Source organism: Salminus brasiliensis, chromosome 3, assembly GCF_030463535.1.
Source record: "Salminus brasiliensis chromosome 3, fSalBra1.hap2, whole genome shotgun sequence".
NCBI lineage: Eukaryota > Metazoa > Chordata > Actinopteri > Characiformes > Bryconidae > Salminus > Salminus brasiliensis.
The window spans coordinates 6,302,704-6,321,308 of NC_132880.1; the positions used below are offsets into that span (position 1 = coordinate 6,302,704).

Sequence of the window (18,605 nt, forward strand, 5' to 3'; positions counted from 1 at the left end):
TTTTCTGCAGTCAGGCTTGGTTTACACGCAGGCGAAGCGAAACCAATGGAAAGGGCTCATGTCTGGCAGACGGCGGCCGCCTAAGCGCCTCAGTTTGGCATTACGTTCACTCCTCACGGGCGTCTGTTCCGTTTAACACCGCGTTTAAATGCATCGTTAGTAAAACGCCAACTTGCTCGGTAATTTACTGGAACGGGAAGAGATGAAAAAGGTGAAAAAACGCCAGCAGCCGAGCAGGTCCCGGACTGTGCACGACAGCGGTCCGAGACACGAAGGTACACGGGGCTGGAGGTTATTATAGGTTAAGATTTGATTGTTAAAATGTGAATGTTAGTTTTTTGGTTAAACCAGGTCTGTTTATAATGTTCGAGATTTGGGGGTTCACTGGTTAGTTGGGCTAAGTGAGTAGCCCCTCGGTCCAGCGACGGTAACGTTAGCAGCGTTACTGACGTGTCGTGTCCACTCCCAGCAACGTGGAAGCTGGAAACACTGGAAACTACGGATTTTTTTTTTTTTTACAATCAATAGTATCAGTAGTTTTTTTTTTTTTTAGTAAAAACTGAATTAATTCATATAATTCTCTCTGATCTATATTTACTTTTATTTTCTTAGTAAAATTTTCCCACTTAAAGATCACCACATATACTTTTTAACTTTTAGGCATTGTAATATGGACTGTTTTCCACTTAATTACACAATAAAGCCTTAATTATAATATTTATGCATCAGCTGTCAGTTACTTTACCCAAAAACTAGAGACTGAGGCCTTTTTAAAAAAAAAAAAAAAAAAAAAAAAACTAACACAAAGATCCCTCAGCCACTTAGATTTACTCTCTCTTTTTTTTTTTGGCAGAACATGTGTCCTGGAAGAAACAGAAGCTAGTGGACATTCACCAGGCCCTGAACAGTGACCCAGTGGATATCGAGACTCTGCGGAGAGCAGCTGTTAGTGAGGGAGGCTTGCTGACGGATGATGTGCGAAGGAAAGTTTGGCCCAAGCTGCTCAGTGTCAACGTGTTTGAACTGCCTGCCAAACCTGGTAAGAGTGTGTAGGATCAGAGTTGCACGCTGTTGGTTCATGCAAGAGCTGGTTATCGTTGTTGTACAGATTCATGGTGCAGTTCTCTTTCAGGTCTCGTCTCTCATGTGCCTTTGCCTTTTCCTGTCCTCCCTCCTTAGCTAAAAATGTCAGAGAGAACCACAAAGACTACAACCAAGTGCTTCTTGATGTCCGGCGATCACTGCGGCGTTTCCCAAGAGGTAACCTATAATTTCCTATTGAATGGAAAAAAGTAGCTCATCCTTTTTCTCCTGTTTGCATTTTCTGACCTCTAAAATTCCTTTGGGACATTATGTAACCAGCAGCTGGAAGTTTCTGGGACACTTTGATATTCTTTTACTGAGAAATGTGGTCTGTTCAGTACATCAGTTGTCCCCAGAGTCCGACATATGCTGTACTTTACTAGTAGCTAAGTGCTAAACTTCTAAACCCCTACATAATAATTAGCCTGTGTTTGAGCTTGCAATGTCACCATCATTCCAGAGAACATCGTTCCACTGGGGGGCCTTATACCCCTCTCGCCCACACCTGGCATTAGGTGTTGTGCCATCTATCTGCTATCTACTCTCTGCTCCAAAAAGTCCTATTCTATCGGCGGTACTTCTCTACAGGGACTAGACAGCTGTGTGTGTTTGCATTTGCACATCAATTTGTGACAGCAATGGGTGCAACCTGCAGTAGCTGAAAGCATTAACTGAAAGGGGTGTCCACCAACATTTTGACATTTGGTGTATGTGCTTGTGTGGAAGCGATGTGGCAATTTCTGGCAAGGATTGTGGGTTCTTAGTTGTGGTTCTTGGCCATATAATGTGTAATGTGATGTACCTTGGGGTGGTACATGAGTCAGAAAAAAGCAGGCCTTCATGCCTTCAAGAACCTTTTATAGCCTTTCTCCAATGGAGCTGTGTGAAACTACACTAAGTGTCCTGTTCATTTTTGACAGGGTGTCTACAGTACAGATAAGCTAGAGAGGATGAGCGCCCAAGAATGCCTTCGTTTCGAAAAGCCAAGCCAAAGAAATGGCCATCATGGGGCCAGCATTTTTTTTTAAATCACAGAACATCAGCTAAACTCTCAGAGGATAACCAGACAGTCTAATAGAGTCTGTAAGGCCTAAGCGTTCGTAGAAAGAGAGAGGTACTGAATATGGTACTGAGAGGTTTGATGAATATTTTGTGCCACATACAAATACGTTATCCACAAGAGGGTGCAAATACCACCAGCGAGAACAGAAGCCCGATGAGGCTCTGTACGAGCTGCCGGAGCACTGTAAATTTGGAACAAGCAGAAATTAGAGCATTGGAGACAAAGCTTTTGAGACCAGGGTTTCTCAAACCACTAGAACTAGAAAGACCTTACCTTAGACCATTAGTAGAAGTTAAGACAGCAGGATCCATGAAGACTGCATTCAAGAGTTCACCCACCCCAAACCCTTTTGGGACTCCAGGCCAACCCACAGTCCAAAGGGTCCATTAAATTGCATCAGGCATTTCTGCACTGGTGTTATGCGTAAAGTGAGTCTGCTCTGCCTTACCTTGTATGTTACTTGTATTGCAAAATGAAGTCTGAACAGCCTCTGGGAAAAAAACACAGAACCTTAAAGACTGAACCAGCCGGCCTATGTCTCGAAGTGGGAGTGGAGCCATAATACAGTCAACACAACTCATAATGCACAGAATGGCTAACTGAGTCATTAAGAAAGCAAATGGGCCAACAGCGTTCCTCCTTCTGGTCCCAGCAAATCTGCTTCATCTCTGGCTGATGTCAATGATGGCGACAAAGCAAAAGGCATCACCCAAAAGATAATGGAATTTAGCACCTAGACTACCAGCCATTCTTGGTTGTAGAAGACGATGGATTTCGTAGGCTCAGCATAGTGAGTATATTGAGCCCTGTTGCACCATCCTGAGTGGATGGGTAATGGGTAAAAAAAGCACTTATGACTTTGCCAGTGCTTGACGTCTACAGTGCAGAAAGACCAGCTTCAGTGTCCGCTAATACCAACAGCTATGGGCAAGGAGGAATATGGGGTCTGCTAGAAACGTATTGCTTGTGAAGGCATACTAGCACATAAAGAAGATCCGCACAAATTGATAAAGAATGTCTCGCAGGGATATGGGAAATGTGAGCGCTTCAGCAAATAGGCTACTTGTGGAAAATGGATCATTTCACACTCCTCTTGGACCACAAACTCTTAGTCCCATTGATAAATAGCAAGGATCTATACAAAGTGCCCCTCAAATGCCAGAGAACTTTGGTCAGGCTAATGGTTTGGGGTGACCGGCGAATACACCCCTGGGGAAATCACTCTTGTTCGCAAGCATCTTGTCTAGAAGGCTGCTGGACAACTATAACAAATCAGAAAAGCTACGGAAAAGGACACAAAGTTGCAGATGGCGAAACAGCTGGTCAGATCAGGATGGCCCAAACATCTGACTGATCTGCAGCCCTCGCTAAGAGACTTGGTCTACGCTTTCAGTAACAAGCTGTTGGAAATGTATAACTAAATCACGCTGGCAAACAGCATAGTCAAACTCTATGTTGATGCAATGCGTGTCATACGTCAGAGCTCGCCTAAATGTAGAGAGAAGTATTTTTGAGACTTTAATAAAGACCTTTTCCTAAAAAGAAAAAAAATTCGAAATTAAGGTAAAATAAGAAATTATTAATCAACTCTGCTCATCTCTCTCTGTCTCAGGAATGCGTGCTGGTGAGCGGGAGGTGCTACAGGAGCAGCTGATTGACATCATTCTGGATGTTTTGAGGAGAAACCCTCAGCTGCACTACTACCAGGGTTATCACGATATAGTGGTGACCTTCCTGTTGGTAGTAGGAGAGCGTATGGCCATCGCAATGGTCGAGACACTGTCCAATCATCACCTCAGGTATATAAGGGATATAAGGATTTGTTTGTTGTTTTTTCTGGTAATGTCAAGTTTGTCAAATTTCGAAATATCAGTGTTAACTGTGTGTGCTGTGTCTTGCTGTATGTTTGTGCAGGGATTTTATGGACCCCACTATGGACAGTACAAAACACATCCTCAACTACCTGATGCCCATTCTGGAGCAAGTTGATCCTGAGCTGCATGGCTTCATGCTCCGGTAAGGTAGATTTGAGCTGTGTTGGCTAATTGGTTATGTTTACTAGTGTTTGCAAGTGTCTGGGCTATTAAGAGGTGCAAGTATGGGGTTTTTACATGGCCAGAAAGTTGTGTTGATTATGTTCTGACATAGACCCCACTGAAAATGAATAAAGATGACCCTGAAGGCTGAGGACCAGTAGAAACTGTAGAGAGTCATATTACAGGTGTAGCAGTGCGTTTGCAGGGCTGATACTCATTGTTTGGTTATGTTAAGTACTACATGTCACAGACTTGTTAGTTAATAGTTTTAAGGTTAATTTGGGCTCCTAAATTGGAACAAATGCTGTAATTCTTGATATACTGATATTTGACGACATGCAGGTATTTATTGTACTCCGACTGCTCTACATGCATATTTCTCATTTGTGTTTCTGCATTTGTATAACCCTTTACTATTTTTGGAGCACTAACTCAGCTAGATGTAGTCCCATAACTGATTATATACTAGCATCGACATTGATGGAAAACATTACAAAGATCAGATCTCGACTCATGTTTCTAAATGAGCCTTGATTTAGTGTGACTTTGTCCTCTAGAGGGCAGCAGAGTGAAGCTTTAGCCTCTTCCACACATTGAGGTTCAGCCCTCCTGCGTTCTCTCTAGCTTCTGTGGCCCCGTCCGATTCAGCACTTCTGGTCAAGTTCGAACCAGAGAAACTGGAAGTGGTCAGGTGGGCAACAGATTTCCTGTTTGCCCTTTTTTTGTGTTTTGTTTGCAAGGACACATGATGGACGTGTTAAACATACAAGCAGCCAGTAGATCAGAGCAATGCATCCAGGTACTTTGGCCTTCAGGATGCCCCCACCCCTTTTAGAGTGAAAGCAGCATTTCTAATTTAACTGGAGGAGCTATACGAAGCTTATGAAGTCCTATGTACAGTCAGGCAAATCAATTATGTTGTGGAGAAAAGAAATGAACGAAATAGGGGTTATTGAGTGTCCTTTCAGTTTACCTCCATCAAAGTGGACAAATGACACTACCTAGTTAATTTAATCCATTACAGTTAAATTAAATTTGATCATCATGTACTTTTGCAACTTTTGCTCTATTGATAATCATGACTTAAAAATCGCTTCAGGGAACAGCAAGTGAAGCTGCTTTACTTGGTACCTGTGTTTCAACAAAACCACAAGCTAGATAGCTGTTAGGTTACAGGCTAATGTTAAATTGAGATTTCCTTGTTTTTTTTTTTTCCCTCTCAGTTCTGTCCTTTTAACGCAGCATCAGATGTTCACTACTTTAGATTTTTAACATTATAACTACAAACTATTGACTTTCACATTATTAACTTATACTTACCCACTTGAGACAGATTAAAATGCATTGTTTTTTTTTTTCATTTAAAAACAAGCAGCAAACTTCTGCATTTATCCCATCCATGCAGTGAACCACCTACACACCTACACACAGTGGACAGTGAGCACACGTGCCCGGAGCGGTGGGCAGCCATTGCTGCGGCACCCGGGGAGCACAGTGGCTACAGGTTTATTAAGGGTCTTGCTCAAGGGCCCAACAGTGGCAGCTTGCAGAGCCCAGGTATCAAACCCACAACCCTGTCATTAATAGCCTAATCTAACCACTGAGCCACCATTGCCTCTGCATATCAATCATAACATATGGTTGCGATACTGCCACTGCGCAAAGTAGTACTTTATTAATTCTTTATTAAAATATCTGAAGGGTATGTGCCATTTTAATTCCCCTCTGTCAATGGCCTGAGGCCTGAGGACTTTTCCTGTTCTTTATTGTTTGGGGAACTAAAGAAAATTCGAAACTTCTAGCCAACAGTGTTTTTAATTAGACGACTTGTTTTCACCCCAGTTTGGCCGACAAAGAAATGACGTGTGATTTGCTCTCATCTACAGAAGAAATTCGGGGCTCATTCTTTTGTCATATAGGGACAAATATATAAACTCACCTCTTAATCACTGATTTCAGAAGTTTCATTCAGTGCCATTGCCACAGCACCTAGTCATGCCATCTGCTTTTCCACACATTAGTGAAAGAATATATGGTTCTAAAGAGATCTCTGAACTCCAGCATGGTTCTGTGATGGGAGCCACCACTGCAACAAGTCAGTGAAATTTCTCCCCTCCTAGATCTTCCCCCATCAGCTTTGAGTGGTGGTATTGAAAAGTGGAAGCTCTTAGGAACCACTGAGAGTAACTCTGCCACCACATATCAGACCACATAAAGTTACAGAGCGGGCTCAGGGCCGAGTGCTGAGCTCAGAGCGTAGTGCAGAAAAGTCGCCAACGCTCTGCTGCTTCAATAACTGCAGAGCTCCAGACCTGCTGTTAGAGCTGCAAAGAGGGACCACCTCCATATTAATGCCTATGGGTTTAGAATGGGATGTCATAAAAGCTCCTGTACGTGTAATGCATTGGTGTCTCAATACTTTTGTCCATGTAGTGCATGTGTATTCGCAACCTCTCGCGTACTTGTCGGTCCTCCAGTTTCATGTTAGAATCAACGTCTGGGCTGCTGAGAGGAAATGCTGGTCTGTTGTACCTTCGACGTCTTGTCCGATACGTGTGAGGCAGCATTGCTTTTAAACCACTCTGCTGTGTACGATGTGCACAAACGCACTCGTACGGTTTGATTTTTCATGCATAATGCAGTGCATCTTGGGCAGTGCGTGTATTCACGCTTGTGTGTGTGTGTGTGGAGGCGTGTGTTTGAGCTCAGACCTGTAGTTAGAGTCAGCAGGAAAGGACTCTGTTGCGTGCTTATTCCCCAGCCTGGTATATAAAAGCAAGTTATTTTTAATGGCTTGTCATTTAAAATGTAGCGAATAAGAGACTCTTGATAAATATTGGATACGCGTGTCCAGGGAGCTGCGTCTAGTGCACTGCTGGTCTACAGGTTTAATAGCGTAGCTCATTCAGGTGCTGTTGCTGAGGCACTTTTCTAACTTAACAAGTTGAGGCCCAATATAGCCGAGCCCTGGATCTTTCAAAACTTCAGAGCACTTCGGCTTGTTTTTTAGGATACGCTTACTTGTGTTTAGGGCTGTGCCTCAAAACTCAGAGTTTTGGCAGTCGAATCAGATTTGGCCATTCACTATTAAAATTCTACTATATATAAATGTACTAATTAATTTATATATATATTTATTACTTGCTCCAATATGTAAATGTACTAAACCAGGCTCTTTATTTCTCTATAAACATAAATTAACAAAAAAAGTAAGTCAAATCAGAAATTTGTGGCATCACCTGCTTATAATACAGGTTTCTACAGGTTTATTAAGCGGCTGTATTTTTAATTAAATGTGTATCAGTTGGCAATCAAACTAAAAAAAAAAGCAAAGGAAAAAACAAATGTCTGTCTATAGAAGTCAGAAGACAGATGGGTGGTCATACTTCCCTGTGTTATGACCGACCCACCAGAGAAATACAGACTTACCTGTGTTGATAGTTTGTTGAATGACGAGTACATTTTTGCAGACAGAGCTCGCATTGAAGTTTGTTAGGATTCTTCTTCAGATGTTTTAAAAATGCCTCCATACTTTACATCAGACCTTTTCTGTAACATTGTTTTTGCTAGCTAACTTACCACCCCCTCCACCTCAGCTTCTCTGCTTAAGCTTGCCTCAACAGTGAACCACCAGAGCATATTTATCACAGGTGATTGTTGTTTTTTTTTTTTTTTTAAGCAAACGCACCAGATAGCCCTGATATAATATAGAAATACGTTTGAATCACATTATTTATCATTCATTTTTATAAGCTTTTGTCTAATTTACCAAATAAATCAAATAAAAACCAATTAGCTGACGTCTCTCTGACTGGGTTTGTTTTTACCCAAGCATCTATAGACGAAATTCAAAGTCCATAAGTCACCAACGCTCTGCTCTCAATAACTGCAGAGTTCCAACCCTGCTGTTAGCGGGTCACTGACTGAGGGTTCAACCTGTCAACGTTCTAGGGGCAGCCATACTTCAGCCATACTATGCCAATGTTGGTGCTCTGATAACTGCTAATATCACCCAATAGGATGTTGCATGGCCTAATATTAAACACAGGAAATGTTCTCTTCTGATGGCTCTTCCAGGAAGGTCCTGTTGGTGCAGGTGCTGCTGTGTGGTAGAACAGTGAACCACCCCTCTAGTGAACCACCCCTCTAACTCTTTTTGCCAAGTCTTTTGCAGTCATTTGGGGGTTAGGGTTTACTGATACTATGGGAAGTTTCAACTTGACCTCGGCTGTTCCTGTTAACTGCCGTTTATTAATTCCATGACGAACTGAAGAAGTAGCTACCTGACAACTACCTGGGTTTTCAATAGAGGATCTCCTCCGATCTTAGCAGTGCAGTTCAGGCCAGGATTGGAGTTAATCTGTGTGGGATAACCCACCATTAAGGCTGCTTTTCTGGACACTTTCATTGCGTCCCTTAGTTTTGGACTAAGTGCTGCTGTCAGTGCGGAGTCTTTCGGTTTACTCAGAGCGGTTTACTCTTCATTTTGGAAAGCGAGCGTCCTGTTCGTTTAACGCTGAAAGCCTGTTATTCCTGTGCAACAGAAAATGGTCACTCTGAAAGGTCATTCTCGCTAACTGCGGAGACGAAGTGGCGTCAGAGTAGCCCACAGGCCGGAGCGCTGGGCCGTGGCTAAGGAGGAGAGCACGTGGGCGATGGAGACGCCGGACAGCCCCGTTACATCATCCGTGTGGTCATCCATGTTGAAGGCGATGTGCAGACTGTTTTTCTTACACATTGGCCTTGTTGTCATGCCTGCTTAGCCATGGCAGAGCAGCTCGAGCACTGTAGCCCAAACAGTGTGCCTTGCTATAGGCTGAGTTACAGAGCTGTACCAGAACGCCAAGATATACTAAACTAGACTCCAGTTTAAAGCCTCTTTCCAACTTGACTCCTAAAGGTCTAGACCTCAACTTTAATGTACATGGTTTTATTCTTATAAAAAAATTATATAGAAAAATTTATATAATTGTAAATTAAAATTGACCATCTACCTGTTAGTGGGACGTAACCACCTTTGGCTAGCGAGATGTCGTGGGATGGACTGTATTAGGTGACAGAAAGGTGGGGGCATCTCGGAAACCGCTAACTGTGAAGGTGTACTGAGAATTCGAGCTGGGCAATATGACTATTTTATCGTTTTGTGATAAATAAGTTTTCCATATCGCCCAGCTCTACAGAGAATAGAGTTCTTGCACAATGAGTGCCTCCCAGCGGCATAACCATGGTGTCCCATGGGCCATTGATGCCAGAGGGAAACGGCAACTCATGCCACGTCTCGCTAGTGTCATCCCCCCTATTTAGTGGATGGTATATATTCATATAGATGATAACTATTAACTATTGTATGTATGATGTATCTATATAATCAATTAATGTAATTAAGTGAGAATAACCCCCCTCCCCCCCAGAAAAATGTTTACTTGTTGGGACTGTGTCACATATGGCTAAGGTTCCTAAATGCCCCCCCATGTATATGACCTTATATTAATAACCAAAAAAGTGGTTTGTTGCCGGAGGGCAACACCATGCCACACATGGTTAATTACATAACGACTGTTCATTTGCATACTTTCCATGAGCAGACATTAATATATGAAATATGTAGATGTCAGGTTCCCCATCTGAGCACCCCCATCTGTAGTGCAGTTTTTTTTTTTAAATCAGTTTTCATATTAGATTTTGATCAGATATATATGTATAAATATGTATAAATTGTTATATGTGTATTATACACATTTGTGCAGGTATCAGTGCACAGTAGAACAGTGCACCACCACTCTGGAGTCTGCAGAATATTCCTGAAGGTCTTTCTTGAAGTCAAACATACGAGCAGTTCTCTTTTGAAAGTTGTCATGGTCTTCTAGAGGTCAACTTGTCCTCCGCCAGGGCTGCACAGTATACCATTCAGCATAGTACTCGCAATGTGTGCATGCACAATATTCACATCACAGGACGTGCAAGGTCACATAATACAGCTTTTTCGCTGCTTGTACAGAAGGATACAGAAGGAAATACAGAAGGAAAATTCTACGCAATCTATGTAATGTCATTTGTAATACATCTTCAACCTTCTATACACAGTTATTATTAATATTCTGACACGTTGGATCATTGACTTCTAGTGGCATCTGTTGGGAGTTTCTTTTTCTATATATCACATTAAATATCACAGAAAAAATTGCAATGGCCGTTTTTTTTACCAATATTGTGCAGCCCTAGCCCCCCACAGTCCCTGTTAAGTGCCATTTCTTATGACAAAACGCTTTGCTATCCTCTTGTAGTCTTCTGCTTTGTGGACTTGTTGTTTGTGGCTGTTTTAATGAGTGTGTGAATGAAGAAGCTGTTTAGAGGAGTCCAGGCTGCTGATTGCTGGGACATGGTTTGAGGAGTCAGAGTATTTATGCAGCTTTGAAATTTGACAAAATCACCTGGCCTTTCCTAACGATGACCATGAACAAGCTAATTTAGATCTGAAACATTGGTAGAAGACATCTGAGGATCTCCGGCTTGGAGTGTGTCTTTTTCATGATTACAACAGAACTTCTCTGCTTTGTTTCAGTGAGGGATAATTAAGCAAAACGTAAGAAGACACCATGGGGGACCAGGGCTGGTTAACCCCAGAAGTCTTGGAGATTTGAGCTTGGGACGCTGGTTTGTTTGCACGTGTTGCTTATTATTATTTTTATCATAGTTTGAGTAAACAAACCTTGGATGGCTTTGTTTGTGAAAATGAGCTGAGCTGAGCTAAACAACAAAGAGAATTAACCCGTTAGCATTCTGAGGATGTACAGAAACTCATGGAGGTTCATGGAGATGTCAGAAATCCAGCTTCAAAGTGAATGCCCACCTTACTGCTTGGTTAATGAGGCTCGCGGCGGTAGCCAAGTAAATAGTGTTGCTAGCCAAGATGCATTCACAGACACTGGAAAGATGTTCATGTCCGTCGCTGATGATTGGATAATGAACAAGGGGATCGTAGTCCACATGTTTAGCATCCACAGCTTGTCCAAAAGTGTGTAGACACCTTCTCTTCTAATGCTTCATTTGATCTCAAGTGTCTGTATGGAGTTTGGCGCCATCGTTGTTGCAGTTACAGCCTCTGCTCTTCTTGAAAGATTTTACATTGGGTGTTAGAACATTGTTGCAAGAATTTTATTGCATCATCTACACACACATGTCGTAGTCATGTCACTGCAACTGATTTCCCCAGATTTCTAGAAGCTCCAGAGAACACGATTCCCGTGGGCATTTTAACTCTCTAGACAATTCTTGGCCTTGGGCATGGTACCCTTGGGTTCATTTGTGGTTGCTCCAGAGAATCCTATTCTCTTAGCAGTGCTTTTCTATGGCGGTTTTACAGGCTGTGAGTTCAGTTGTCTGGGTCTAGCATCTGGATACTTTTGGGCCCTCATATAGATTTGAGATTCACGCAAACCTGTCTGTACAGTGTTTAAGTGGAGCAAATAAAACTGAATCTATTGGCACCATGTCTAATGTCAGCCCCCCCCAGCATTAAGCTGGGATGCAGTGGAACTGTGTTCTCTGAAACGATGGATGGTTGAGGAGCAGGGGATGAGGTAGGGCGGTGATAATCCAGTATCCAGATCTCATTAATGCTCTAAAATCTAGTAGAAAGCCTTCCCTGGCCAGTAGAGGCAGTTACTCCAACACAAGCAGTGCATAAGCAGTATGATTGAAGCCGATGGGCAATTACCTCCGTGTGTTTTACACTCAATAGGTGACATGTTTAGGTGACTGCGCTGATGTATTGACCGCCTTTTTCCTGTGTCCATCTGTAATACAGGGCTGAGGTTGGCACCATCTTCGCCCTCAGTTGGCTCATCACGTGGTACGGCCACGTCCTCTCCGACTTCCGGCACGTCTTGCGGCTGTATGACTTCTTCCTGGCCTCCCACCCACTCATGGCTATTTACTTTGCTGCTGTGGTAAGAACGGATTCATTTGGCACTCTAAAACTCTTATTCTGTCGATTTTTTTAATTTAATTAATTAATTTATTAATTAATTTATTTATTTATTCTGCCTCACCCTCTGTCTACCCCCTTTCGTATTTCGTATTGGCTCTGCAGGCTGAACAGTATGATTTGTGACCTTTCCTGTGTGTGTTTTTGAGCTGGAGAATGTGAGAGTGTATAAGCGAATCATTGATTGCTTTCCCTGATGAGGCCATTGAAGCGTTTTCTGGACATAATGAACGGAACAATTATAAATGACTTTCGCTCCATTAGGCTGCCCAAAATGATTGACACTAATGATTATTGCGCATCGATTCCAAACTGAATCATATCCATCTCATAGTTAATATATTTCGGGCAGGGTTGTTGGGTTATTGCTAGCAGTTTTTCTTTTATTTGTGTGTGTGTGTGTGTGTGTGTGTTTGGCTCCAAATTCGTAAACAGGCTTTTTTTTTTTTTTTTGATCGGTTATCTGGCTCGTCAACACAACAACAAGAAGTTGTTTCAAAGGGAAGCAAAAGATGGCAAGCGTGCACGCCAGTGTAAACTGGTTTCCTTTTCTTGCGAGAATCCAGGGCACTTTGTTGTAGCGAGACCAGTTAATTAAACATCTCTAATGAACTCACCAGAGGTTTGTGTGAAGGGGGGCTGGCTGTGTTTGTGCTAGATTGCTTTAACTGGCCCTCTTTCTTGTCTCTCCATAAGCCTCTCCCTTGCCAGAGAGCAACGTGCAAACCAAGAGGGGGCCAGGGCCTTTTGAAGTCCTGATAACAAAGCGGGCAGGAAATGTAGTTCATCCTGCCTTTTAGGTTGCTGAAGCCAAGGGCTTTGACTCCCCGTGCGCTGGCGGCTAAACCAGCAGGGCTCTTTAACAGGAGGCGCTGTCCGACTGGGCCGCGGAGACTAAGTGCGCTCTTGACTGACCGCTCACAGATGACTCCACTGCCGCTTAGATACAGGGATTGGGCCACAGAACAGGCAGTTAGATGAAATTGGTATAGTGTATATGTACAATTGATTTGCAAAGGAGGTGGTTGTAGACTGTACGGATGGGTGTGGTTATTTGATTATACAGATATCTGAACTTTTCTTTTAGCATTAGGTGTTTATTTACTTTATTGATGGAAAAAAAAGTAAATTGATATTAGTATGAATAGCTGATAATAGAGCTGCAACAAACTGCTGTTGTAATAGTTAAGTAATATTTCGATTATTGAAACAAATAATCAATCAGTTTTTAAATTTAGCGTGTAGTTGTTTTATGCATGTGCTAACCAAAAGTGAAGACAATGAATAGCTATTTCCGAAATTCACATGAACTTACTGCTAATTTTAAAGATAAATAAAACTCAAAAGTCAAAATTTGAAACCAAGAATGTGCAAAGTAGTAGTAGCAATATAATAACAATATAATAACAGAAGTTAATCAGTTTTCCCATAATTTCTAAGATCCGCTAAAAGAAAAGAGTTTGAAAGTATTTTGTGCTACTGCTTCATTTGTATTAGTGACTTTTATTTTGACACATTTGAACCAGCAAACTAATTGGCTCTTTTCGTTGAAGGTCAGAATTTTATACGGGATCTTTTATAACTCCTTGCGGAGTTCTCCTTTTTACACTCCGCCCATGTCCATATAAGACTCCCATGCCTCACACTAATAGAACTCTGCTCTACACTCACACCAGTGGAGTGATGGAGCTGTAGATGTGTGGCCATGTGTGGACAGCTCTGCGTCCAGACTGAGGAAATTATTACTGTAAGAAGTAACAGCAACAGTAAAACTGTATATTGCACTGTTCTGGTTAAACTTTGGCTTTCAGTCCGTGGCCCACATACATTTAGAACCATTCGTAGTTAGCACGACCGACTAATTGATTATTTCAATTAGTTGCCAACTAATTTTGTCTTCAGTTTTGGTCGACTAAATCTGTTAGTTGTTACACTCTTAGGTGATAATGGTTTACAACCTTAAGTAAACAATAAGTTAAAGTACAAAGAAATGGTTAGAGCTTGTTTGTTTAATTGGGTTCTGTTTAGTCCGGCGGATCACGTTTCAGGTCAAAGTTATGTAGAACTACAGAAAACATTCCATGTCCTAAATCCATAAATGGACGCATAAATGGATCGTCAAGCATCCCCAAAAGTGCAAAGTGCTGCAAACCAGCTGTTCCCAGCCTGGATGCATGAGCTCCTTTCCTACTAGGAGGTATGTAGGTGTATTTTTGCATATTCCAGAGATTTACGTTGTTTCCAAAATCCCTCAGACCAGTGATCGTGCTTGCCAGGCCAGGCCAACTGTAAGTGTCTGCATAAAAAGTCGAGGTGAAGAAATCTCTGACTTGGCAGAGCTTCAAACTGTAGCCACCTGCAGTAGTTAAACAGCTAAACTGGTGCCACCTTCACTATTTTACATGAGTATAAACATACCCAAGTACTCCCGAACAGAACACCAGCATGTAGAGGGAGAAAGCCTCTCTCATCTGAAATGGGACACTGAGAGAAGTAGAGAATTTTATGATTTCTAATTTCCCCCACCTTCTAGTGCTCCTATCACATGATTCCACCAATGCTAGGAGGGTAAAAGCGAGGATGTGCTTCCTCTAAGACAGCTGGACCTGTTTAATTAGCTGCTAATGCAGTGGTGTTGAACAGGTTAACACACTTTGAGCAGGTCAGCTAACAGACCCTCGGGCTGGCTAGTGTCATGCTGCGTGATGGGTGGAGTAGAAGGGCCATTATGCTTATTTGGACTCCTACATTTGAATGACCATGGCAACACTGGATATTTCAAACTCTCCTAATCATGGAGTCTTAGACAGTCACTTTACCCAGGAGAAAAGAACATATTTCTGTTGGCCTATCTATGGCTAAAGAGCTGTGGGATGTTTGGATGGCATGTGCTTGTATGCAACTAACTGGACTAAGCCCCTGTCTCCACACACACACACATCCATCCAGATGTTTTTCAAAACCGAGCCTTTTCACCGCATCAGTGGTTTAAGGCTGTGGCATATGATTTTCACCAATAGATTTACCTATCAACGGCTATTCAGTTCTCTGGCTTGCATAACTAATATGTCCCCTTCAGTTCCACTGGTTCATCCAATGTTCTGTCCGTGCAACAAGTGATTTCTTCTGCAGTGAAACAATAGAAACTCTACTAAGTCTAGACACGCTGTCTTTCTCTGTCTTTCAGATTGTGCTGTATCGGGAGCGGGAGGTGAAGAGCAGCGATTGTGATATGGCCAGTGTTCATCACCTGCTGTCTCAGATTCCTCAGAACCTGCCGTACGAGCAGCTGATTGCTCGGGCCCAGAGCCTCTTCAATCGCTACCCACCCACCCTTCTCGCCAGCTGTGCCGCCCTGCAGTCCCGCAAGAGGTTAGACGCATGTCCATTCACGCGTACCCACACCCAGACACCGATTCGCGGTTATGTAGACAGTGTGGAAAGATCCTAGGAGAGTCACATTTACTTCCATGCTAAACCATGGCCTGCTCAATAATATCTGTCTGGTAGTGGTCCTATGGTTCTCTATTTCCATTGATGGACCTGCTAGATGGTGGCAGATAAATTATTAAGCAGTAGATACACTACAGTCAGTACAGTAATTGCTCATCTATAAAAGAGCACCTATATTTTGGTGTATATACTCAAGTAGGTGACTGGTCTATACTGGTGTTTACACAAACACACATGGAGCCCAGTGTACATAGCCCTGGTCCTGGAGGCCCCTTCTCTGCACATTTTCATGTTTACTTTGCTCACAACACTCCTGGTCCAGCTTAGCAGCGTACTAACAAGCCCTTCCTGAAGTTGATGATGTGTGTAGGAGTCGGAAACCACTAAAATACACAGAGCAGAGGGTCCTCCAGAACCGTTGCAGAGGGTCACTATGAGCAAAAGGTCAGTTTGTTTTCTGAAAGGCATCGCCATTAAAATTAGAAGTTAGATCTTTTATGAAGTTAGACCTGTCATGTTCGTCCATTATTATGAACGAATGTAAGATCTGGACCAGTCCAATTTGTTCAGGTAGATTTCCTGTTCTTGTGTGTATGCACTGCCTTTTGCTCTGCCTGGTTGCCAAGTTTTTTATAGAAAGCATGCTGAAATACTGTATCTGCCGCCAAACACTGGAGCAGTGTCTCGTCTGAGCGTGGCCCTCACACCTGGCACCGACTTGGAACTGTGACCTCCAAGTTTTCCTTTTTTAGTGTTGCTAAACATTGTCCAGCAGGTGGAGCTATAGAGTGTTGAATCACATTCTCTCACCCTCATTCAGCTCAATCTGTAGAGCACCTATTGTGATGCGAGAGACAATTAAGCTTTTGCCGTCTGCGCCTCAACCTTTTATTATATCTCCGTGCTGGCTGACCGTCTGAAGGCGGAGTTTGTGGATGGCGTTTCTCTCACGAGCGGACCGGCTTTTATGATCTCATCACTCATGGCGGGGGGTAACTGATACCTTTAGCATTCAGGGGGACGTTTTTCTTCTCACCCATCTCTTGCAGTGCTGGAAAAGCCATCAGCACAGAAATCAACCTAGGTTTAGATCCACCAGCGTCTGCTGTGGCAGATTAGCGAGGGAGGGAGGGAGGGAGGGAGGGAATGAGAAAAAGAGAGAGCGTATTTATTACTTTCCCTTTTCTGTTGTAGATGAGAACATGAGGCCCCGTAATACAGGGCAGCCCTCCAATAAACAAACCCTAGTCTCTTGGTAATTATGTGCCTGTCTGGTTTTGCATAACCCCGCACCCCCCCCACACACACCCCTCCACCAGCATCTGCGGCCTTTCTTGACGAAGGAGGTGTGCGGGCGTGTGTATGTGTGTATGTGTGTATGTGTGTATGTGTGTGTGTGTGTGTGTGTGTGGTGGTTTTTGTTTTAGTACATTTTCAGGGACACAAAACATGTCTTGGCTTTGTAGGAAAGACAGAGTAAACGAAGTTAACCTACTGTATCGGGGTCAACAAGATGACCCTGATATTGTGAGGTGTTTTTATAAAATATTGCACAATATATAGAACATATGACCCCTGTGTGTGTGTGCGTAAGTGTGTATGCGCTGCTGCATTGTTCTTTCAGATGTTGAAATGAGCGCTGTCCCCAGGCAATGGCCTGTAGGCTGCTCCAGTATTGTCTGGATTGACCCAGCACTGTGTAGTAATGAGCTGAGGGTTCAGGGCCCCTAATGGCATTGACCTCCCCCAAATGTTCTTCAGTAATTTCTCCTACCCCTTCTCCTCCCCCTCTCAGATACAAGCGCACACACGTGTACACATGCGCAAACCCTAAGCGCAGAGCCCTTTGTTCTGGCTCGGTGATTTATATTCGGCTGCAGTGTCCTTTTAAGCTTTGAAACATGATTAGGACCATGGCCTTATTCTCATTCTTGCTGCTCTTGCAGCCTGTTGCGTGTCTTTATCAGAAGCTTCAGTAATTCAGATGAGTTTCTGTGTGTGTTTTAGGGAATCCAGTACTGGTTGGTGCTGTACCTGTTCATCTGGATTCTGATTAGTTTTCAACATGTAGGCAGATGCACTTCTAAAAATGTAGGTGCTACAGAATGTTCTTCGTGTGATGCCATAAAAGAACCACTTCAGCTCATCTCTACTATAAACATGATATTGCATAGACTGAGAGGCTGCTGTCTTATAAAGAAGCCTCTGCTCAGAAATTGACGGCTTGAAATTCAACTGAAGGAAAAAGCCTTCTGGAGGAACAGTTTCATGGTCAGATAAGACCAAGATAACCCATAGTATGTTTGGAGTAACGAGTAAAGCTGAAGCATTTAACCACAAGAACACTACACTGTAAAGTATAGTGGTGGTACAGTCATGCTCAGTGGCTTACATCAGGGGTTCCCTATTACATACTTTCGCATCAGGGGTCATCTGTTACATCAGGGCTCACCTGTCACATACTGTCGCACCAGGAGTCATCTGTTACATCAGGGCTCACCTGTCACATGCTGTCGCACCAGGAGTCATCTGTTACATCAGGGCTCACCTGTCACATGCTGTCGCACCAGGAGTCGAGTCATCTGTTACATGAGGGCTCACCTGTCACATACTGTCGCAACAGGAGTCACCTGTTACATCAGGGCTCACCTGTCACATACTGTCGCAACAGGAGTCACCTGTTACATCAGGGCTCACCTGTCACATACTGTCGCAACAGGGCTCACCTGTTACATACTGTTGCGCCAGGAGTCATCTGTAACATCAGGGCTCATCGGTCACATACTGTCGCTTCAGGGTTCACCTGTTACAACAGGGGTTAGCGGTCACATCAGGGCTCACCTGTCACATACTGTCGCACCAGGAGTCATCTGTTACATCAGGGCTCACCTGTCACATACTGTCGCACCAGGAGTCACCTGTTACATCAGGGCTCACCTGTCACATACTGTCGCACCAGGAGTCATCTGTTACATCAGGGCTC

At 43.2% G+C, this 18,605-nt stretch overlaps 1 protein-coding gene across 1 annotated transcript in view; it reads left to right on the top strand.

The window, feature by feature from the left end:
* The first annotated feature begins 41 nt into the window (after nt 1-41).
* The window catches only part of LOC140551726 (TBC1 domain family member 20), a 31,900-nt gene continuing 13,336 nt past the window's right edge, over nt 42-18,605 (top strand). The window contains exons 1-7 of the mRNA XM_072675307.1: nt 42-275; nt 854-1,039; nt 1,180-1,260; nt 3,759-3,945; nt 4,061-4,162; nt 11,990-12,131; nt 15,357-15,541. Of these exons, the coding sequence (XP_072531408.1) occupies nt 203-275; nt 854-1,039; nt 1,180-1,260; nt 3,759-3,945; nt 4,061-4,162; nt 11,990-12,131; nt 15,357-15,541 (956 nt within the window). The 5' untranslated portion in view covers nt 42-202. The remainder of the gene's footprint in view (nt 276-853; nt 1,040-1,179; nt 1,261-3,758; nt 3,946-4,060; nt 4,163-11,989; nt 12,132-15,356; nt 15,542-18,605) is intronic.